The sequence below is a fragment of the Lucilia cuprina genome, chromosome 6 (genome assembly GCF_022045245.1).
Source record: "Lucilia cuprina isolate Lc7/37 chromosome 6, ASM2204524v1, whole genome shotgun sequence".
In the NCBI taxonomy this organism is placed as follows: Eukaryota; Metazoa; Arthropoda; class Insecta; order Diptera; family Calliphoridae; genus Lucilia; species Lucilia cuprina.
The window spans coordinates 41,826,502-41,850,975 of record NC_060954.1 but is presented as its reverse complement, the minus strand read 5'-3'; the positions used below and the strand labels follow the sequence as shown (position 1 = coordinate 41,850,975).

The 24,474-nt window shown below is 30.7% G+C and overlaps 4 protein-coding genes and 1 pseudogene across 7 annotated transcripts in view; 2 read left to right on the top strand and 3 right to left on the bottom strand.

Moving 5' to 3' along the window:
- Positions 1 to 1,908, top strand: part of LOC111680417 (glycogenin-1) — a 25,041-nt gene extending 23,133 nt beyond the window's left edge. For all 3 annotated transcript variants that reach the window (XM_046953647.1, XM_046953649.1, XM_046953648.1), the window contains one exon: positions 1,666 to 1,908. In XM_046953647.1, the coding sequence (XP_046809603.1) occupies positions 1,666 to 1,866 (201 nt within the window). In that variant the 3' untranslated portion in view covers positions 1,867 to 1,908. The remainder of the gene's footprint in view (positions 1 to 1,665) is intronic.
- LOC111680421 overlaps positions 1 to 6,246 on the top strand; it is a 29,190-nt gene extending 22,944 nt beyond the window's left edge. Inside the window, exons 2-3 of the mRNA XM_046953650.1 lie at positions 4,613 to 5,872; positions 6,124 to 6,246. Coding sequence (XP_046809606.1) covers positions 4,613 to 5,872; positions 6,124 to 6,191 — 1,328 coding nt within the window. The 3' untranslated portion in view covers positions 6,192 to 6,246. The remainder of the gene's footprint in view (positions 1 to 4,612; positions 5,873 to 6,123) is intronic.
- A 1,829-nt stretch (positions 6,247 to 8,075) lies between these two features.
- LOC111680425 (UDP-glycosyltransferase UGT5-like) lies at positions 8,076 to 18,324 on the bottom strand. Of its 2 annotated transcripts, none has more exons than XM_023442067.2 (5): positions 18,237 to 18,324; positions 9,704 to 9,974; positions 9,177 to 9,638; positions 8,918 to 9,121; positions 8,076 to 8,847 (listed from the first exon to the last, which is right to left on the bottom strand). In XM_023442067.2, exons 1-5 carry the CDS (start codon positions 18,237 to 18,239, stop codon positions 8,183 to 8,185), a joined length of 1,605 nt encoding a protein of 534 aa, XP_023297835.2. In that variant the 5' UTR covers positions 18,240 to 18,324; the 3' UTR covers positions 8,076 to 8,182. The 2 variants fall into 2 exon arrangements, with proteins under 2 accessions (XP_023297835.2, XP_046811237.1); XM_046955281.1 differs by lacking the exon at positions 18,237 to 18,324 and adding an exon at positions 10,920 to 11,083.
- LOC111680424 (UDP-glycosyltransferase UGT5-like) lies at positions 8,076 to 18,364 on the bottom strand. Its single transcript, XM_023442066.2, has 6 exons — positions 18,237 to 18,364; positions 16,660 to 16,930; positions 16,122 to 16,583; positions 15,864 to 16,067; positions 15,137 to 15,792; positions 8,076 to 8,191 (listed from the first exon to the last, which is right to left on the bottom strand). Exons 1-6 carry the CDS (start codon positions 18,237 to 18,239, stop codon positions 8,183 to 8,185), a joined length of 1,605 nt encoding a protein of 534 aa, XP_023297834.2. The 5' UTR covers positions 18,240 to 18,364; the 3' UTR covers positions 8,076 to 8,182.
- Positions 18,365 to 21,066: 2,702 nt separating this feature from the next.
- On the bottom strand, positions 21,067 to 22,698 carry LOC111680426 (annotated as a pseudogene).
- Between the last annotated feature and the right edge of the window lie 1,776 nt (positions 22,699 to 24,474).

Genomic DNA, 24,474 nt, shown 5'->3' with positions numbered 1-24,474 from the left:
GTCATTTGGTTAAACGTAAACATGTTATGTAACATTTCGTTAGCGTAACGTAACGTAGCATAACGTTTTTTTTTGTAGTGTTTATATTTCATTAATTTTGTGGTTATTCGTTAGTTGTGGGGGAGAAAAATCATTTGTAGATTTCTCAAATTTATTTTCTATTATTTTGCATTTTGTGGCATGCCTCTTGTCAAGTCGTCTCTCATTACATTACTTTTGTACGTACATAATAGAAAACATTTGATTACATCTATAGATATTCTTATAGTAATCTTCCTTAAGGTAAACTCAACATATTTTTTGGTTTCTTTATCCTCATATTTGTTTATACAAAACCCAATATTACTAATACTATTTATAATTTTTTCTTAATATGTATAGTGTTCGACCGAAGGTTCTCGATCTATAGAATCGGCTTAAAACTTGTCTATGAAACGGACTTTGTTATATATTAGTGTGTGTAATAGTCTATAGAGCAATGGACTAGACTATGACTATGGTTTAAACTAGTCTGTGGATTAGATTGCGGACTAGAATTTGGACTAAACTTTGGACTAATCTATATAGTTATCAGTTCACTTGCCTAAGACTATGGATTTGTCAGTGGATTATAGACTATGGTCTAGACTACAAGTTGGTCTATTGACTACTCTATAAACTAATCAATGAACTAGATTATGAAGAAGAATAACAATATGAATTATTCTTTGGATTAGTCTGTAGACTAGTCTATAGTACTAGTCTGTGGACTAGTTTATAGACTTATCTATGAACTAGTCTGTGAACTAGTCATGGACTAATCTATGGACAAACTTTAAATTAGAATGTGGATTATAAACTAGTCTTTAGACTATAACATGGACAAGTCTATGGACTATAGACTAGGCTATGGATTAGTCTATATACTAGACTATGGACTTGTCTCTGGACAAGTCTTTTAACTAGACTATATACAAGTCTATCCAAAGTCTAGGGATTAGTGTATAGATTATAAATAGACTTAATTATAAACTACATTATAGAGTTTTGACTGGAGTGTGGACTAGACTTTTAACTAGTTTATTGACTTTGATTATGGACTACACTATGAAATATTCTTTGAACTGAACTTTTAACTATTTCATGGACTGAACTGTCGACTAGTTTATGGAATGGACTATGGACTAGTTTATGGACTTGTCTGTGAACTGAACTGCCGACTAGTTTATGGACTTGTCTGTGAACTAGATTGTTGACTATACTGTGGACTAGTCTAAGGGCTAGACATTTGATAAGTCTTTAGACTAGTCTATGAACTAAATTATAGACTAGACTATGAGTTAGTATTTAAATTAGACCTTGGACTAGATTATGGACTAGTCTATGGACTAGTGTATAAACCAGTCTATGAACTTGTTTGTATACTAGCCCATAGATTAGACAGACCGTAGTATAGTACATATACTAGTTTAAAGACAATAGTCTATGAACTAACTAGTCTATGAACCTCCTTTCGGTCGTTCACTATATATATTTTTGTAACATTTTTTTTTTTTATTTTACTCCTAACGGAAGGGTTTCTATGTTAAATGTTGCATTTGATTGGATTTGGAAATGTTTAGAACTAAACTTATGGAATATTATTAAAACACCATTTCTTTTTGTTTTTCTTCTTGATTTTTCTAGGCTGGTTTGGCTGGTGCCTTGTCACATTTGCGTTTGGGTGAACCACGCACTCCCGAACAGGATGCCTACGAACAATTGATGCGTCGCCAATGCTGGGAATCGGGACAAGTTGACTATTCCGGTCGTGATGCATTTGACAACATCTGGAAAAAGATAACAAAAACTTTAGAATCAAAACCAGATAATACGGGTAGCTCTTAAAAAATAGCAAAACAAATTTTAATATCACAACAACAACAACAACAAAAAATAATCACCCTTCATCATAATCATAAAACACATCTCGGAAAAAGAAACAAATCTGCAAAATTTATTTTTCATACATTTTGCAAAATGTAGTGTCATTTTTAAACAAACTCTTAAAAACTCACCACATCATAAGACAAAACACACACTTTTTTATATAAAATATAATTTTTTAAAATTAAAAAAAATATACTTGGTAAAATAAAAAGTTTTTTTAAAAAACTTTTATATACCAATTTAATTTTTGTTAAAAATATTTTAAATCTCACGCATATGTTTCGCATAGAATTTTTAGCCTCTTTTTTAGCAATTAACATTTTTATATATTTAAATAAAAAAACACCTAAAATTTATTAAATAAAACACATTTTTTAATAAAAAAAACAAACAATGCACAATCATTTTTGTTAAAAATTTATGTCCAAAATAATAAATATATTCATTATTATGTTTATATTATAGTTGTATGTGTTTTTGTCTCTACATGTGTGTATGTGTGTGTTTTGTTTAAATCTCTACTATTTTCATTAAATTACATTTATTTTTCTATAATTTCAGTTTTATTTATAAAAAAAAATCCATTTATTTTTTTTAAGCACATGCAAAAGAAAAAAATTGTTATTTCTATTTTTTTATTTAAATTGAATAAAACTTTCACAACTTTTAAAGCATTTTTATTTGTTATACTTTTTATTTAATAATTTGTTTATTTTTTAGTGTAATTATATTATTAATTTTATTTATTTAATGTAATTTCTTTTATCGTTTAGTGTTATCGCTAGTGTAACATCTCTATTTTGGTTGTAAGTTTGTCATCTTTATGTTTTAAAGTAATTTCGTACGTCAACTGAGTTGCTTTTCGGGGGAGCTTTTTGTTGTTGTATTTTTATTGACAACTTATGTATTTATAAGTTTTTGTTATAGAACATTTTGAAACAACTTTTACTTTTGGAAAAAATTTTTCATAAATTTTCTTATTACAGGAAATTTTCGATAAACTAGACAATAGAATAGACTAGACTATAGACTAGACTATAGACTAGACTATAGACTAGACTATAGACTAGACTATAGACTAGACTATAGACTAGACTATAGACTAGACTATAGACTAGACTATAGACTTGACTATTGACTAGACTATAGACTAGTCTACAGACTAGACTATATATTAGACTATAGACTAGACTATAGACTAGACTAGACTATAGACTAGACTATAGACTAGACTATATACTAGACTATATACTAGACTATATACTAGACTATAGACTGGACCATAGACTAGGCCATAGACTATACTCTAGACTTGTCTATAGATTAGACTATAGACAAGACTATAGACAAGACTATATACAAGACTATAGACAAGACTATATACAAAACTATAGACAAGACTGTAGACAAGACTATAGACAAGACTATAGACAAGACTATAGACAAGATTATAGACAAGGCTATGCTAGTTTATAGACTATTGACTAGACTATAGATAAAACTATATATTTATATTTTATTTAATTTTTAATAATTTTTTTGTGTTTTCGCAATTTTATTATTCCTATGAGTGTCATGACTATATTAGCTGACATCTTTATGTTCAATCGATCAACAGCGAAGTTGTAATTGAGACTTTTAAGAGAAATAAAAGTTTTTATATTTTTAACTTTTGTCGAAAAAAAACTATTTAATTTTTAAATAAAGACAGAGTGAATTTCATAAATATACTCTGCAATAAATAACTGGGGAGAGCAAATCTTATGTTTTAAGACGGCGTTGAGTTTACTGAATAATTTGTCTTAAAGTCCAAATATATATAAAATTATTTATGATATTAAACAAAACCAAGTTTCATGTCTAGTTTTTCTATTTTTCTTACTATTTAACCTTATTTGCTTATTCATCTCTTAAAAATATTAACATTTTAGTTAAATTTCAAATATTTTTTTTTAAATCTATCACATCAACCTTTCATTTGACAGCTATATCCCATATCCTACACTGTTTATAACACTTCTTTTTTCTTTATAAAACTAACTAGTCTTAAACTAACCTCAACATTTTCTTTTATTTTTCTCTCTTTTTTTTCTTATTCCAAAAAAACATCGACATTTTTGCAGGTGACATTACAACTAACAATAATAACATAACAAACCAACATATAACAACGAAAATTGTAGCGAATGTTGTGACAACGAAATCTCAACAGATTTCCCATAAATCGGGTACAACGAAACAGAAAATGTCGCGAAAATTAAAATAACAATTACTTAAAGTGCTGCGGCACTACACCTGTCTGATGCCAATGATTTTGATAAAATATGGACATCAGGAAATCGAAATAATACCACAACCAGTAGATGTTTAAAGAATTATTTAATTTTGAATAAATTAAACTTTTCTAGTTGAGTTATTTTCCATAATAAATAATTATATTAATATAAATGTAAATAATTAGGAATTGTTGAGTAATAATTAGACAAAAAAAGCTAAAGCTTTAACTAAAACTAACCCCAAAAAATTAACAGCTTGGATACAAATATAATACACTTAAAAAAACTTCTTAAAAACTAAACATAAATCTTTTTATTTTCACTAAAATCTACACATCACAACACCACAATCCACTCGACACTCTACACTTTTTGCTCTAAATACACACATCTTCACTCTGACACTGTTTGTGTAACACGCTGAGTAGAATTCTTGACTTCTGCCGATATTGAAGATGGTAAAATTGAGTATGACCCCAAGACCGGTGCCAGCACTCAATACCGTGTCATTGAGGGTGGTTATGAAATGATAACTACTACTCCCCAACCTAATGGTGGTATTAAGACCTCGACCAGAACTTTCTGGGATCCTAAGCCCGTTAGTGAGGAAGATATGAAAAAGGAGCAGGCCAATAAAAAGGTCATACAGCAACGCATGAATAAGGAGATCCGTATTGATGAGAGAACCACTATGTTGACTCGTGCCATTGAGGGTGGTTATGAGGAGGTATACACCACCATCAATGAAGATGGTACTAGGAGCACTAAGACCAAGACCTTCTTCGATTCCGTACCCGAAGGTACACCCTTCCCCGGTCAAGCTCAACAACCTAAACAGCCCGGTAACAAGAAGACCATTACACGCAAGTCTTCGGTAGAATCTAACGACTCCACCGATAACCGCAAATTAGTCCAAAAGGTCAACAAGAACCAACAATTGCAAAACGTCCAACAACAAACCACCTCCAATGTCCAACAACAATCCACCTATCATGAGACTCGTCGCACTTCTCAAAACATTGAGATAACCGAAAACAATCGTACCGTACGCAAGAACTCTTTGCAAACTGAACAAAACATTAGACAAGTCACCTCTTCCAATGTAACCGACGGCAAGGATAGCAAGACCAAGAAGACTAAGAAGCCCAAGTCTACTGCTCCCCCACCACCAGCTGATTTCTTCCAAAACGATACCACCACTGTATCCACCAAACGTGTGCCTGGTGGTCATGAGTACACTTATACCACTCAATTGGAATCGGGCAAAACTATTACCACCTCCAAGACCGTCTACGAAGAGGAGGAAGTCGAATTGACCGAAGAAGAAATCAAGGAATACAAGAAAACTTTAAAGGATGCAGAAAAGCACAAGAATGTGACCACCACCAAGAAATTGAAATCGGAGTCGGGCACCAAGAAAATTGTACCCTCTGAAAATCCCGGTGATGTTACCACCGTCGAAACCATTAAGATTGAGGGTGGCACTGAATATCACTATACCACCGTTACCGCTGAGGGTATTGTTAAGAAGGCCGTTAAGACCGTCTACGATCCCGTGCCATCCTCCAATCCCGAGGATACCGAAGAAGAGGAAATCATTGAAGAGTACGAAGAGGAAATCATTGAGCCCGGCGAGAAGAACGTTAGAACTATTGAGACCATCAAGAGTTTGCCACATAAATTTGAAGGTAGGTAATGTTCGTAGATAGATAGATAGATAGATAGATAGATAGATAGATAGATAGATAGATTGATAGATAGATAGATAGATAGATAGATAGATAGATAGATAGATAGATAGATAGATAGATAGATAGATAGATAGATAGATAGATAGATAGATAGATAGATAGATAGATCGATACAGATAATGTTATTAATTTTCTTAAGCCTACAAACATCATATATATGTTTCTGATTTGATATCATTATCTTACAGAGGAAGTTACCATCACCCACGAAAAGAAGGAGAAGAAGACCAAGAGATCCATGGTTGTCGGCCATTAAGCAATTGTGTGGACAATAATGATGATGAAGAAGAAAAAAATCGTTTAACATTTTATAAACCCCATCATGGTTTCATAATATTTTTATTTGTTCATTTTAGAGAAACTATATTTGATTTGGTTAAAAATTTATTTTCAAAATTTAGTTTTTAAAAAATATATACATATTTATTTACCCCACTACAATTATGCCCAACTCCAACATGGGTATACAGAAAATCCGAATTTTTTTTGTATTTTAAATATTAAATAAAAAATTGGTTATTAAAAAAATAAAAAAAAAAATATTTTAATGGTGTTTTTAATAGGATTTTTCAATGGTTTATGAAAAAGCTCAATGCCAGGTTACTCTACGTGCAAAAAGGTAAGCCGTATAAAATGGGAGATTTTTAAGTAAACATTTTTTTTTATTTTATTCATTGATAAATTCGATTTTCAGTTAAAAATTTACATACAACTTTTGTATTTTGATTAAGTATTAATATTTCCCTGAAACAATCGATTTTTTCTGAAACACACTTTAGTTTGAACCGAATTGCACAGCAGGAGCCTATACATGGAAATTTATTAGCAAGCACATACCCAGCAAACATTTTCTATCGCAGAGATTATCAAAAAGTCTCTTTCATAATATGTGAATAGGTTTTTGTCCCAAGGACAAATCATATTAATTTTGGTTGAATTTGATCGATTATATCAGATAATATTTCCTCGGTTTTTTTGTTCGTATTGTCTTAATAACGTCCAGAAGTGTTCGGGACTTCTGTAAAATTCGCAACTATTTCTTGACATCTAAATGTTTGGAGGCATGTGCATCAATCTACACACATATGTAGTATGTCTGGCTCTTTTAATGACTTTTTCACACCACTTACTAGTTAGACACTGTGCAATGTTGGAAAAGTCTGTAAAAACGTTAAAATATTCAAATCCAGTACGGGGAATAGCTTGGAAGTATGAAAATTTTCCACATATGTAGAAAGTCTATTAAATCAGTCTTCTAATGTATAATTTGAGTGAGTTAGTTGGTAAGAAGATGTAACTACTTCAAATCCGAAGAAAAACACCAATGCCAATTGGCGGAGTCTTAGTCTTCCATCTACAGTATTTACATTAGTCTGAATTCGCATGTCCAATTATGTTTAGGTGTATTCGTAACAAAGTATGTCCGCTCTCAATACTTACCTTGATACTAACCCCATACATGCTCATTTTGAGAAGGCTTCTTGTATTAAGGATCTTAATAGTTCTATCCACCGTTTCATTCTTTCACCAATCAGTTAGTTATTTATTTCGATAGTTAGTTAGTAAGTTAGTTATTATGTTAGTTGGTTATTTAGTTTGTTAGTTAGATAGTTAGTTAGTTTTTTAGTTAGTTAGTTAGTTAGTTAGTTAGTTAGTTAGTAAGTTAGTTAGTTAGATAGATAGATAGATAGATAGATAGATAGATAGATAGATAGATAGATAGATAGATAGATAGATAGATAGATAGTTAGTTAGTTAGTTAGTTAGTAAGTTAGTTAGTTAGTTAGTTAGTTAGTTAGGTAGTTAGTTAGTTAGTTAGTTAGTAAGTTAGTTAGTTAGTTAGTTAGTTAGTTAGTTAGTTAGTTAGTTAGTTAGTTAGTTAGTTAGTTAGTTAGTTAGTTAGTAAGTTAGTTAGTTAGTTAGTTAGTTAGTTAGTTAGTTAGTTAGTTAGTTAGTTAGTTAGTTAGTTAGTAAGTTAGTTAGTTAGTTAGTTAGTAAGTAATTTAGTTAGTTAGTTAGTTAGTTAGTTAGTTAATTAGTTAATTACTTAGTTAGTTACTTAGTTAGTTAGTTAGTTGGTTGGTGCTTGCGCCTCAAAATTTTCATGGAATCAAACTAACAGATAATTATATAGTAATAATTACTATTAACCGTTTTATACTTAAACCAACATTTGTTTATTAAAACTATAGATTAAACAATTTAAATACATACTAAATAAACTAGACACTAAAACAAAAATACAAATTATTGCATCTTAGATTTTACATGATGAGGTTTACGATACAAAATCATACGTAGAGCAAGCCAAGACAATGTCAAGGTCAACACAATGCATCCAATAACGAAAGCTATAACATCCAATAGATAAAATTGATACCATTTAAGATCTAAACCAGCTGATCTTAAGTGAGTAGCACCATTATGCCTTATAACATATTCGATCCAATACATGGCAGTTTCACGAGCACCCAAAGGACGATCATGGAAAATATTCGAAATTCTATTAATATTATTACGATAATAGGGATCGTGGAGTAATTTGTCTAGTGAATCTTTTAAAATTGGTTTTGTTATATCGGGAAAATGTAGACTTATGGCATAACCATTTTGCACAGCTTTGCGCATATTTAGATGTTGATCACAATAGATAGGCATACCCAACATGGGAACGGCATAGTGAACACCTTCCTGAGTGCCGAATAAACCACCATGAGTAATGAACACTTTGACATTTGGATGAGCCAATATATCGGCTTGTGGTAACCAGGCTTTGATCATGACATTTGATGGCAGATTGGCTATACTTTCATTTTCAAATTTCCAAAGTATACGCTGTTTCATGGAGGCAAAGACTTCGAGGAAAATTTTAAGTTTTTCAGCAGGCATATCTTTCGATTGGACATTGCTGCCTGTATAGGAAAAGGAAGGAAAATTATTAAACATTTGTTTTGTTTTTAAAGGGCCCTAAAAGAAACATACCCAAACTGAAATAAATGGCACCATTTTCTGCGCCATCTAAGAAAGTTTTAATATCTTGCGGCAGTTGTTTGGGTGGATAGATGTGCATGCCTCCTATGGGTACCATACCGGTAATTGAGGGCCTGGAGGTGGTTAAAGGTGTATGACTGTTAAGCAACATGACAGATACATTCTTTTCCATATGGGAAACGGGAGGAATATTAACTGAAAGTATACAGTTTTGTAACACAAACAAATAAGTAAAACCTCACACACATACCTTTCAAGTGGCCAAAATATTTCTGCACTAATTTATCCATTTTCGGAAATAAATCCCATTCTCTAATCAAATCTTCAGCCAATGAATAATAACTATTTTTAACACGTTCCATAAAGCTCATTTGATCGGTGAAAGGCAAAAAACCATGGGGCACAAATGACCAGGGTGTTAATACGCCCATCATTTGACTCATATGATTTTCATAACCCAAAGTACTGCTAGTCACTACGGGTATATCGTATATGTAGGAAAGGGCTAAAAAGGGTTCCTGATAGAATTGTTCGGCCAAAAGTAAATCATATTGTCCCTTCGGCTGGGGATGATTAATGATTTCCTGAACTTTGGGTTGCTTAAGGGCATGTTCAGTGGTTTTCATACCGATAATTTCCAACATTTTCAAAAAATCGAAGAAGTCCATTTCGGATAATTCAAAAATGTTGTCGGCTTTAAAGAATGGTATAACTAAACAAAAAAAAAATATATATATTTGTATAATTAATAGACATTATAGAAATTATCAAACTTACTATCACTCCAAAAATCATAAACTGGTTCGATCAAAACTTCTGTATAGTTAGCACCCAATTTTAAATCCTTTAAACTAAACGCTGTTATCATTGTTACTTGATGACCTCTCTGTATGAGTTCCTTTATAATGGTTTTATGCATCATATAGTGACTTTTACCGGGAAAAGCATATACGGCCAGAATTTTTGAACTCTCAGCTGGAGCTGGACTCATACAAAGCATCCACAGGAGGGAGATTGTTAATGATGAACATATTAAATGTTTGAGATGCTTTTTACGTTTTAATAAATAAACAAGTAAATTGGTTGTAGAATTACGTAGTTAATTTGATGAATGATTGAAAATAGAGAAAATAAATATATAAATTAATTATTTTACTTGAGTATGTATGTAATTCTAATGTAAGTATGTATGTTTGTATGTGATTAAGTAATTAATGTGTGAAATAATTATTTTCAGTCATGCCAATGCCGATTATATACATATATTTCCCATATTTAAATACTTTTGGTAAGAATTTGTTTGATAAAATATATTTGGATGTCTGCTAGGCTAGAAGGAGATTCGACATGTTGTGATGCACCTACAATTATCCCCTGTTGTTGAGCGATCTTTTAAAATACATATAAGAGCTCCAAGGGAACCTATAAGTTTACTTAACAAAGATGCAAAAGTTATACATTTTTGAGACACTTTAGATCATATAGAAGTTGCTGCAACAAATATCCGTCATCTAAACAACTTATATAATAATGAATTCGATCTGAACTATTGCCCATATTATCAGCTAAGCTACATGTTAATACTAAAAACTAAACTATATCCTAGATTATTATATTAACTATTGTTTAAATTATGGACTGAGATATAGGTCAAATGTTTCACACACTACATCCGACAATATACACTTTATTTATCACAGTTTTATCGGGAAATTCTCTTCAAAATTTTAAACCTTTTTTTTAGTGCTCCGCGCGCATAAATCCTTTTAAATAATATTTTTTAACTATGTGTATATCAATTGATTGTTTGTTTCATATCGCCATTATTCAATGATTCTTTACGAATATTTCGATGTGTAAAATCGAAATCTAAACACTTCAAAACAACAACAATTTTTAACATCATTTCTTGTTTTATCAGTTTTATGGAATTTTTTTTTTTTGGTTAAATTTTATCTCTTTTCTCATTTTACAATTACAAAATATTATTTACCATTTTACTATAATTTATTTTTTTACTGTAATTAATTTTAACACTTTATACAAACAATTAACTATTTTTTCACAAAATAATTTCTAAAAACTTTAAGTAAAAGTTCTTCATAAACATCCGGACGCGGATGCAATTTTAAAACCTTGGCTCCGGCAAGGTGTGTGCGATCGTTAGTGGGTTTGAAAAACTACTAAACTGTCACTAATAGTTAGAGATTCATTGTAAACTATTTTATGTTCAGTTTCAGTAATAAAAAAACACACACACACACAAACTATTCATACGCTATTGTTTGAAATCTAGAAATTAATGTCGAATCATCGTCAAAAACAGAAAAATTATAGGAAAAAGTTGTTGTTACAACATTTGTTCTAAAGTTGTTTAGAGTTAAATAAATAAGTATAAACACAGCTTAAAAATTTTAAACTAATATATGAGTAAAAACAAATTGTTATAATTAAAACAAAAATTTAAATATGTGCGTGTGTTTTGGCGAAAAGAATATGTTATTCTGTATTAGTGTACCCGTTTTGATTCGCTGACCAAACAAACAAACTAACTAACTAACTAACTAACTAACTAACTAACTAACTAACTAACTAACTAACTAACTAACTAACTAACTAACTAACTAACTAACTAACTAACAAACTAACTAACTAACTAACTAACTAACTAACTAACTAACTAACTAACTAACTAACTAACTAACTAACTAACTAACTTACTAACTAACTAACTAACTAACTAACTAACTAATAACTAACTAACTAACTATAAACTAACTAACTAACTAACTAACTAACTAACTAACTAACTAACTAACTAACTAACTAACTAACTAACTAACTAACTAACTAACTAACTAACTAACTAAAACTAACTAACTAACTAACTAACTAACTAACTAACTAACTAACTAACTAACTAACTAACTAACTATCTATCTATCTATCTATCTATCTATCTATCTATCTATCTATCTATCTATCTATCTATCTATCTATCTATCTATCTATCTATCTATCTATCTATCTATCTATCTATCTATCTATCTATCTATCTATCTATCTATCTATCTATCTATCTATCTATCTATCTATCTATCTATCTATCTATCTATCTATCTATCTATCTATCTATCTATCTATCTATCTATCTATCTATCTATCTATCTATCTATCTATCTATCTATCTATCTATCTATCTATCTATCTATCTATCTATCTATCTATCTATCTATCTATCTATCTATCTATCTATCTATCTATCTATCTATCTATATCTATCTATCTATCTATCTATCTATCTATCTATCTATCTATCTATCTATCTATCTATCTATCTATCTATCTATCTATCTATCTATCTATCTATCTATCTATCTATCTATCTATTCGTGGTTTCCAGCTGTACGTACGCTCTTGGGCTAAAACCCCATTTTATAAAATGTTCTAAGACATTTTGATCTCAAGCCAGCGGAGTAGAATCTATTTGATTAATAACAAATCTACTGTCAAATTTCTTTATTCTAGGTTCAAAATTCTCCGATGAATATACTTGTCACTCATTAACACGATTTCTTAATACACTTACATATATATAGCAAATATAGATTAAAATTAGTGTTTTTTTACTCATAAACAAATTATAAATTATGTATGTTGTCACACAGTATTTTTCGGTACTGAATTATCTTATTAATATTTATTATAGAAGTCGATTTGTGCTTATTTATTTAATTGTATTAGTGGAACTGAATATACATACATAACTAGTATTATCTCCCTAGTTTATTGTTTTTTTCACGTGCTGAATGAAATTTTGTTTATGTTTTTGTTTTGCTGCCGGTTTTTAAAATGATAAGATGAACTGCTACGGGGTTTAGCTATCCATACATATGTATATAGATTTGAATACATATTATTTTCAGGTTTTAAATTTGTTTTGGCAACCGGTTGATGAAAAGAAAATTACCTTTATTCATATTAATCAATTGAAGAAACTATTAGTTGTTGCAATATACATTTCATATGGGGGATCTGTCTTTATATATTTTTGTTTAATATCACCATGAATTTGTGTTTTTTTCTAGTCATATGGACCATTATTTTTTGTTTGTTTTGATTACAGTGATTTATCTCTAATATATAAAAGTATGTGGAGGTCTTAGAAAAACTATGTTTTCTAGATGCTTCAAGCAAACTCTTATCGCCATGCGAGAATGGATTGATGAAACAAACAAAAATATCGAGATTAAAAATAATTTTATTTTTGTTTCCACTTTAAAATCTATAATTATCATAATAGAAGTGACACACATAAATAGTTTGCAAAAAAAAAAAAAATGTTAACTCACTGTATTTTTTTGTTTCTTTTTCACGTGCTAAATATAAATTTTGCTATGGCGATATCTGGGGTTTTGTTAGGAATAGAAATAGAAAGCATTATCTGATCACGTGCTATGTTTTCGGATTAGCAACAAAGGGGAAAATTTAGAATAGTATATAAATATGTTATAAAATCGTTAATTGCTATTAATACTGTTGTCTTTAGCTTGGAATATGATTTTACAAAATGAAGATTAAAGTTCAGTATATATACTAGACTACAGTCCAGACAATACATAGTGTTATCCAATAGAAAGTAAATAGTTTGTCTTATAGCTTAGTTTTTTAGCTAACTAATTGGCGTTTACTGTTAGATCTATAGTTTAGTTTTTAGTCAGGACTGAAGTTTATTCTATAGTTTAGTCCATATATATCAGATTATCGTAAAACTTACATAGAGTTTATAGTTTAGTATATAGTCTGGATTATATGTCATTATTTTAGTCAGGACTGTAGATCATTGTAAAAATTGGGAGGTGTTTCAGTTTAAAGTCGGGAATGAAGTTCAGTCTATAGTTTAGACTATAGTTCGGTTTAGACTCGAAATTATTGTTAAGTTTTCAGTAAAGGCAATAACTCAGAACATAATATGGACTACAGTTCAGTTAATAGTTCAGCATGGACTAAAATTAACTTGTACTTTACTATAATTCCGTCTACAATGTGAAAAGTCGTTCAGTTTTATGAATCGGCAATAATTCAGTCCATAATCAGGACTATAACTCCGTCAGTTGTTGGAACCATAGTATAGCCTGAAGAATGGATAATATTTCAATACAAAGCCTAGACTAAAGACCTGTCTATAGTTTGAACTCTATTTTAGGTTGTTGTCTGGACTGAAAAGTCATCTATAGTTTGGACTTTACTTTAGTCTATAGTCTAAACTATAGTTCAGTTGTAATTTCATTCAGTGTCCTAGAAATGTCTAAAGTTCAGACTACAGTCTGGACGACAGTTTAGCCTATAGTATCGACTACAGTTAAGTCTATTTTCGGGACGACAGCTTAGCCTATTATTGTCTTAACATAGTTCAGTCTGTAGTCTAAACAATAGTTTACTAAAAATCTAGAATATTGTTTAAATTAATATATGGACTATAGTTCAGTCATATATGTGGACAATAGTTATTTCTATAGTCTGACCATAGTTCAGGCTATAGCCTGAACTACAGTTTAGAATTTAATTTAGACTATAGCTTAGAATATTATCTGGACCAAAGTTCAGTCTACAGTCTGATAATCTGAACTGTATTTCATATAGTCTGAAGTATAGCTGTAGTCTATCTCTGGACTATAACTCACACTACTGTCTGGGCCATAGCTTAAACTATAGTATGGGGATTAGTTTAGTCTATAAACTTAACTATAGTTTAGTCTATATTTTGGACCATAGACATGACATTAGTCTAGTCTACTGTATGCCAATTTTGAATGTGAAAGACCTTCGGCCCAATGAAATATTACAATTCATGGACGATCTCGTCAGTTTTTGGAGAATTTGACCAACTGCTTAGATAAACACTTGAATCATTACAAAAACGGGACTGTTACGAAAAAGTTGGTCAATAATTAAATTAATCTTTCATCGAATAGTCAGTTCAAGATGAATAGATAAGTTAAAACTTAAAATACACAAACTAAATATGAAACGATTTTTCATAAATCAAGAGGACTGCCAAATGAAAACAATGTAAATTCCATAGAAAGTTGATTTAATACAGTTATTGTAAGTAGTTTTATACATAAACCAAAATTGTTTTATTAAAACTATAGATTTAACAATAAAATACATACTAAGTGACTTGAGACTAAAACAGAATTACTGCATCTTAGATTTCACCTGATGAGGTTTACGATACAAAATCATACGTAAAGCAAGCCAAGACAATGTCAAGATCAAGACAATGCAGCCAATAACAAAAGCTATAACATCCAATAGATAAAATTGATACCATTTAAGATCTAAACCAGCTGATCTTAAGTGAGTAGCACCGTTATGCCTTATAACATATTCAATCCAATACATGGCAGTTTCACGAGCATCCAAAGGACGATCATGGAAAATTTTCGAAATTCTATTAATATTATTACGATAATAAGGATCGTGTAGTAATTTCTCTAGAGAATCTTTTAAAATTGGTTTTGTTATATCGGGAAAATGTAGACTAATAGCATAACCACTTTGTACAGCTTTACGCATATTTAAATGTTGATCACTATAGATTGGCATGCCCAACATGGGAACGGCATAGTGAACTCCTTCCTGAGTGCCGAATAAACCACCATGTGTAATGAATACTTTGACATTGGGATGAGCCAATATATCGGCTTGTGGTAACCAGGCTTTGATCATGACATTTGATGGCAGATTGGCTATACTTTCATTCTCAAATTTCCAAAGTATACGCTCTTTCATGGAGGCAAAGACTTCAAGGAAAATTTTAAGTTTTTCAGCAGGCATATCTTTCGATTGGACATTGCTGCCTGTAGAGGAAAAACAAGGGAAGTTATATAAAATTTGTTTTAGTTTTTAAAGCGCCTTAAAAGAAACTTACCCAAACTGAAATAAACGGCACCATTTTTTGCTCCATCTAAGAAGGTTTTGATATCTTGTGGCAGTTGTTTGGGTGGATAGATGTGCATGCCTCCTATGGATACCATACCGGTAATTGAAGGTCGGGAGGTGGTTAAAGGTGTATGACTGTTAAGCAACATGACAGATACATTCTTTTCCATATGAGAAACGGGAGGAATATTAACTGAAAGTATATATTATTGCAATTGTACAAATTAGTAGAAATATTCACTTATACCTTTTAAATGACCAAAATATTTCTGCACCAATTTATCCATTTTCGGAAATAAATCCCATTCTCTATGCAAATCTTCTGCAAGTGAATAATAACTATTCATAAGACGTTCCATAAAACTCATATGATCGGTCAAGGGTAAAAAACCATGAGGTACAAATGACCAGGGCGTTATTACGCCCATCATTTGACTCATATGATTTTCATAACCCAAAGTACTGCTAGTTACCACGGGTATATCGTATATATAGGACAAGGCCAAAAAGGGTTCCTGATAGAATTGTTCGGCCAGAAGCAAATCATATTGTCCCTTTGGCTGTGGATGATTAATGATTTCCTGAACTTTGGTTTGTTTTAAAGCATGTTCGGTGGTCTTCACACCGAGTATATCCAACATTTTTAAAATATCGAAAAATTGCATTTCGGATAATTCGAAAATATTGTCGGCTTTAAATGATTGTATAACTAAAGATATAAAGAATAATATTAACATTTTTATTAGAAATGGAGTTTGTGAATGAAATTTGGTCATACTACTTACTATCAGTCCAAAAATCATAAACTGGTTCTATTAAAACTTCTGTATAGTTGGCTCCTAATTTTAAATCCTTTAAACTAAAAGCTGTTATCATTGTCACTTGATGACCTCTCTGTATGAGTTCCTTTATAATGGTATTATGCATCATAAAGTGACTTTTACCGGGAAATATATATACGGCCAGAATTTTTGAACTTTCAACTTGAGGTGGACTCGTACATAACATCCATAGTAGGGAGGTTGTAAATATTGAACATATTAAATGTTTGGGATGCTTTTAACGTTTCCATTAATATATGAATAAAATTATTTGTTGTAAATGAAGAAAAAATATAAAATGATAAATTTTAAAATATTAGGTTATGGACTTGTATAAATAATAACTCCCTAATTTAGTAGATCTTTAAGAGAACCCTTTAGTTCTTTTAACAAATTTTATTAGATTGTTAAGTGACCTATCAGATGAGTATTGAAATCCTATTGACAACTTTATATTTCTTTAGAACACAACCAGATAATTTTCGATATTATATTTTCAAGTAGTTTTTACGGACTGAGTTTTGTTTAAGCAATTTTCTTCAATACCACTCTGGACCATAGTTTTAGTCTGGATTATAGTTTAGTTAACTGTATGAACTTAAGTTTAGACTAGGCTATAGCACAACCTATAGAGTAATTTATAGTCTATAATTGACTAGATTTCTGACAGTAGACTAAGCCGTAATATGCATATAGTATGGATCAGTCTATACTTTAGCTTACAGTTTAGACTATAGTCTGCACATTAGTTCTGTCCAAAATCTGGACAATAGTTCAGTCTATAGTTTATACTATAGTTTAGTCTGTTTAGTCTGGACTATAGTTCCGGTTATAATCTGGACTATAGATCAGTCTGAAATTATGTTTATAGTCCTGACACTATGTCAGTCATATATCTGGACTATAGTTCAATTATTTTGTAAAATATTTGTCCATAAAGAAACACAGTTTGGATTGTTGAGAGAGACCACTTGTAATATAACAAAGATCAATATCAGCAAAGCTCAGAGGGTGTAAAAGCAGAGAGAAAACTGTTTATTTGATTTCTCTATTATTTCCCGAAACGAGCCGAATCTATTCAGTCATATGTCTGGACTATAGTTCAATTATTCTGTAAAATTTTTGTCTATAAAGGAAACACAGTTTGGATTGTTGATAGAGACCACTTGTAATATAACAAAGATCAATATCGGCAAAGCTTAGAAGGTGTAAAAGCAGAGAGAAAACTGTTTAATTGATTTCTCAGTTATTTCCCGAACCGGGCCGAATCTATTCGAAATAGATATCTGGGAAATGCTTTCATCTGACAGATTGCTTTGTAAAGGAACTAAGTCTTGCTGAAGTATTCTAATTACTCTAAATCATCATAACAAAAATCATAGCACTTTTGGATCAAGATTTTCAGAACCTTATATAGAACATTAGGTTTCATGTCACAACTGTTTTTAATCCACAAATTGGTAATTTTTACTCATAATATCACTACTGATATGATCAATTTTAAGAAAGTGTGTTTCTAATTTAAAACAATATCTATTTACCATTTTTGCACATTAATTTCATTAACTTTTCTACTTTAATGGACCGCACTTTCACATGCAAATAATAGATTGTTGTGTGGAAAAAAAAATTGTTTCTCTTAAACGAAACTGATGATGACGATGATGATATTGAAATGATTGCCTTGACTCGGACAAGGTGTACTATTATATACGTTAGTGTTTGATCAACTACTAAATTGATAATAGTGAAATTAAATAAATTGAAAACTATTTCTACGTTCTAATGTTATTATTTTTTATTTTATTTTTTGTTAATTTATAAAAAACCTGCAAATCATGCTTTACGTTGATGTGTAAATCGTCTGATAGAAGAGTAAATATATATATAAAATTCTAATCATTAAACAAATTGTTACAACTACTACTTACTTAGTTATTCTTTCCTTAAGTACTTGTACTAAATAAACAAATAAATTAACTTGCGTTTATTTTTAAAACAATTGTCATTTTCATTCAAACAAACAAAAAATTTAATTACCGCTATAAAAATAACACAAATAAACTTATTTTTAAAATAAAATAAAACTTTTGTTTTCGGTTTCACTTAAATACCTAAGTATTATAAAATGATGTAAATAATTAATATTAATACTTAGTAGGCATTGATTAAAAAAAATATTATAAATTACAATTTCACACTTTATTTCGTAATCGAACAATTAAAATAAAATTAGATTTGAAAAGTTTTATTGATACATGAAGTGATTGCTTACAAAGTGATTAGAATTTTCCATTATAATTTTACAATATATTTTAATAAATCTAATGATAAACCCATATAGTAGTTCTCGGTAAAATCTCAGAAAGAATTTTAATTAAATATTTTTAAATTAATTTCAACGCCAAACACCAGCAATATTGTTTAGATATGGATTGAGTGTAATCGATCGACAAAGATATACAAAGCTATTCTTAAAGCACAATTTTGTTGTAGTTATAATTGTAATGATATTAATAATTGTAGCGTTTTTAAATCGCCCGATGGAAAATAACCTAGATCTGTATTGTTACATCCACTACTAACTTCGTTTTAGCTATCCTTGCAATGACACAAAATAAAAACTCATATAATCGGACTAATCCTAAGTCGGGCAATGAGTAATATCTAGGTAAAATACTAACTTATAGTTATAAAAGTGGACCATATATGAGATCAAGTAAAATTATGGACTGAACAAAGTTCAGTCTATAGTTAAGACTACAATTCGGTCTGCACTCTGAATTATTATTCAGTTTTAAGAAAAGACAATAATTCAGACTATAATTCAGTTTACAGTTAAGTCTAGACTTAAGATTAGTTGAAGTTTAGACTATAATTTGGTCTTCACTCTAAATAATCGTGGAAGTTTTAAGAATCGGTAATAATTCAATCCATATTCTAGACAATAGTCTAGGGACAGCACAATGCACCCAATAACGAAAGCTATAACATCCAATAGATAGAATCGATACCATTTAAGATCTAAACCAGTTACTCTATTCCTATGGGTAGCACCATTATGCCTTATAACATAGTTGTAGTCTAAACTGCAGGGTTATCTATAGTTTGGACTTTAGTTCAGTCCATAGTCTAAACTAACGTTCAGTATAAACCATGAATATAATTCAGAATCGTCAAAAATTCAGTCCACAATCTGGAATATAGTTTAGTTTATTGTGTGGACTTTAACTCAGTAAAAGTCGCAATGGACATTAAAGAATGAACAATATTTCAAAGCAAAGTCTGTCTATAGTTTGAACTACATTTTAGCTTGTAGTCTGGACTGCAGAAGCATCTATAGTTTAAACTTTAGTTCAGTCTAAAGCTCAATTAAAAACGTAGATTATAATTCAGTGTCACTACAGTTTAGCCTTAATAATGTCCATAGTTTAGACTAAAGTTCAGTATACTGTCTGGACTAAGGTTTTGTCTAAAGTCTCTACTACAGTTTAGTCCACATTCTAGACTATACTTTACTTTATAGTCTGATTATAGTTCAGTCGTATATATGGACAAAACTTCAGTCTATAGCTTAAATGGCAGTTTAGTCTATAGTTTAGTCTATTTGTTTAGTCCACATTCTAGACTATACTTTACTTTATAGTCTGATTATAGTTCAGTCATATATATGGAAAAAACTTTAGCCTATAGCTTAAATGGCAGTTTAGTCTATAGTTTAGTCTATTGTTTTACCATAATTCAATCTACAGACTGAAATACAGTTTAGAATATAATTTAGACTATAGTTTAGACTATTATTTGGACTATAGTTTGGTCTATCTACAGATCAGTCTAAAGTCTATAGTTCAGACTTTCATTCTAGAGTCTGAACTATAGCTGTGGTCTATCTCTGGACTATAACGCACTCTACAGGCTGGGCCATAGCTTAAACTATAGTATTGGGACTAGTTTAGTCTATAATGTTAACTTTTATATATTGGACTATAGATATGACTTTATTCTAGTCTGCTTTGTGTCAATTTGTAATGTCAATGTCCCTTTGCTGTTATACTACTATCTTCGGTCCAACTAAAATATTACAATACTTGAGATTTCCAATAAATATATATGTTGATCGATGTCGTTAGTTATTGGAGAATTTGACTAACTTCTCAGATAAACACTCGGATCATTACCAAAGTCTGAATATCACGAAAAAGTTGGTGAATAAATTGTATGATCTATGACCAGATAAATTGAGATAAAATGAGGACTAATTAATGTGAACAATATAAATTTCCTAGAAAACTGATTTCATACAGTAATCATAAGTAGTTTTATACTTAAGCCAATATTGTTTTATTAATAAAATACATGCTAAATGACTAGAGACTGAAACAGAAATACAAATTACTGCATAGATTTCACCTGATGAGGTTTACGATAGAAAATCATACGTAGAGCAAGCCAAGACAATGTCAAGATCAAGACAATGCAGCCAATAACAAAAGCTATAACATCCAATAGGTAAAATTGATACCATTTGAGATCTAAACCAGCTGATCTTAAATGGGTAGCACCATTATGCCTTATAACATATTCAATCCAATACATGGCAGTTTCACGAGCACCCAAAGGACGATCATGGAAAATTTTCGAAATTCTATTAATATTAATACGATAAAAGGGATCGTGTAGTAGTTTCTCTAGGGAATCTTTCAAAATGGATTTTGTTAATTCGGGGAAATCTTGACTAATGGCATAACCATGTTGTACTGCTTTGCGCATATTCAAATGTTGATCGCAATAAATGGGTATACCCAACATGGTAATGGCATAGTGAACACCTTCCTGAGTGCCAAATAAACCATGAGTAATGAGTAATGAACACTTTGACATTGGGATGAGCCAATATATCGGCTTGTGGTAAGCAGGCTTTGATCATGACATTTGATGGCAGGTTGGTTATACTTTCATTTTAAAATTTCCAAAGTATGCGCTCTTTCATGGAGGCAAAGACTTCAAGAAATACTTGAAGTTTTTCAGCAGGCATATCTTTCGATTGGACATTGCTGCCTGCAACAAAGGGAAATTTGTTAAAATGTGAATTGTTTTTGGAGGGTTTAAACAGAAACTCACCTAAACTGAAATAAATGACTCCATTTTCTGCTCCATTCAAAAAGTTTTTAATATCTTGTGGCAGTTGTTTGGGTGGATAGATGTGCATGCCTCCTATGGGTACCCATACCGGTGGAATTGAGGGCCGGAGGTGGTTAAAGGTGTATGACTGTTAAGCAACATGACAGATACATTCTTTTCCATATGGGAAACGGGAGGAATATTAACTGAAAGTATACAGTTTTGTAACACAAACAAATAAGTAAAACCTCACACACATACCTTTCAAGTGGCCAAAATATTTGTGCACCAATTTATCCATTTTCGGAAATAAATCAAACTCACTAATTAAATCTTCAGCCAAAGAATAATAATTATTTTTAACGCGCTACATAAAACTCATATGATCGGTTAAGGGCATAAAACCATGGGGTACAATTGACCAGGGTGTTAATACGCCCATCATTTGACTCATATGATTTTCATAACCCAAAGTACTGCTAGTCACTACATGTATATCATATATATGGGATAAGGCTAAGAAGGGTTCCTGATAGAATTGTTCGGCCAAAAGTAAATCATATTGTCCCTTCGGCTGAGAATGATTAATGATTTCCTGTACCTTGGGTTGTTTTAAAGCATGTTCGGTGGTTCTTAAACCGATATCCACCATTTTTAGAAAATCTAAAAATTCCATTTCAGTTAAGGCGAATATATTGTCGGCTTTAAAGAATGGTATAACTATACAATATAGAAGAATAATAAATGTTTAATTGAAAGATAATTAATGTCGAATAGTTTATACTGATTACCATCATTCCAGAAATCATAAACTGGTTCTATCAAAACTTCTGTATAGTTGGCACCCAATTTTAAATCCTTTAAACTACACGCTGTTATCATTGTTACTGGATGTCCTCTTTGTATAAGTTCTTTGATGAGGGTTCTATGCATCATAAAGTGACTTTTACCAGGAAATGTATATACTGCCAGTATTTTTGAACCCTAAACTTGTGTTGGACTCATACACAACATCCAGTAGAGGGAGATTATTAATGTTGAATATACTAAATGTTTGAGATGCTTTTCACGTTTCCATTAATATTAAGGTAAAAAGATATAAAGGATCAATTATAAAAAATATAGACTTGTAAAATAATCACAAATTTAGTGGATCTTTAAGAAAACCATTTGGTTCGTTTAACAGATTTGATTAAATTGCTAAGTGACATATTAGATCAAAGGTTTAAATGAATTTCTCTTTGGGGGCATATGTGGATACAACCTTGAATTTATCTGAAAGAACCTTAGTTTGGACCTTAGTTTAGTCTAGAATATAGTACATATTATAGACTAAACTATATATTTAACTATATATTTGACTACATTCCAGACTGTAGACTAGACCATAATATAGTATAGATTAGTCTATAGTTTGAACTACAATTCAGTATAGTCTGAGATATAGTTCAGACTATAGTTCTGTTTGTAGTTTAGTCTGTAATCTTGACTATAGAGTAGTCTATAGTTTCTATTATAGTTTAGTCTATATTCTAGACTATAGTTTAGTCTGTAATCATGACTATAATAGAGCAGGCTATAGTCTGGACTATGGTTCAGTCTGAACCTACTTCAGACAATATTCTGGGCCATAGTTCAGTCTATAGTTTGGACTGTACTTTAGTCTGGAATTTAATTTGAAGTCTCTACAGTAGTATATAGTGTGGACTATGATTTAGTCTTTAGTTTGGACTATAGTTTAGTCTATAGTTTGGACTATAGTTTAGTCTGGAATTAAGCTTATAGTCTCGTTAGTAGTATATAGTCTGGACTATAATTCAGTCTATAGTTTGGACAATAGTTTAGTCTATAGTTTGGACAATAGTTGAGTCTAAAGTCTGGACTATAGTTTAGTCTGGAATTAAGCTTATAATCTCCTTAGTAGTATATAGTCTTAACTATGATTCATTCATGACTTATTTTCCATTAAGGGCCCACAAATGGGATGGTTGACTGAGACCATTTGCACCGCAGAAGGTGTAAAAGCGAAAAGGATACTTTTTATTTGATTTATTCGTTATTTCTCGGAACTGGCGGAATCTATACGAAATGGATATAATAACCTATAATACTTTCGTGTGACGAATTGTGTTGGAAACAAAGTTTGGCCTAAGAATGCTAACTACTCTGAACCATCATTGGAAAAATCAAATCTCCAAATCCGACTTTAAAGATCGGATGAATGACTGAGAACATTTGTAGAGCAACAAAGATCAATGTGAGCAAAGAGTGTCCTAAACCTATTTAGATCCGATAATTGACTGAGAACATTTGCAGTGCAACAAAAATGAATAAAAGGAAATCGTATCCTACACCTCGGTCCGCCGCAGAGGGTATAAAAGTGAAAAGTCTAATATTTATTTGATCTAAAATCGATCACCTTTGAAGCAAGGACTTTAAAATCTTGTTTAGAACATAACAGGAGAGTGAAAACTATTTATGCGTTCTAATTTTCTTTTCTTTTGTCAATTGATCAAAAAAGAAAGAAAACTGCAATTCATGCTTTAGGTTGATGTATAAATCGGCAGATAGAAAAGTAAATATATATATAAAATTATAATCATTAAACAAATTGTTACAACTACTACTTACATACCTACTACTTCATATTCTTTCCTT

Bases quoted from the DNA above. Each gene is read 5' to 3' on its own strand.
- LOC111680424 (XM_023442066.2), bottom strand. The intron at 16,584-16,659 runs GTAAGTAGTATG...TTATATCTTTAG, and splicing joins TTATGATTTTTGGACTGATA to TTATACAATCATTTAAAGCC. The intron at 15,793-15,863 runs GTAAGTTTCTTT...TTTCCTCTACAG, and splicing joins TGCCGTTTATTTCAGTTTGG to GCAGCAATGTCCAATCGAAA.
- LOC111680425 (XM_023442067.2), bottom strand. The intron at 9,122-9,176 runs GTATGTGTGTGA...GTATACTTTCAG, and splicing joins ATATTTTGGCCACTTGAAAG to TTAATATTCCTCCCGTTTCC. The intron at 8,848-8,917 runs GTATGTTTCTTT...TTTCCTATACAG, and splicing joins TGCCATTTATTTCAGTTTGG to GCAGCAATGTCCAATCGAAA.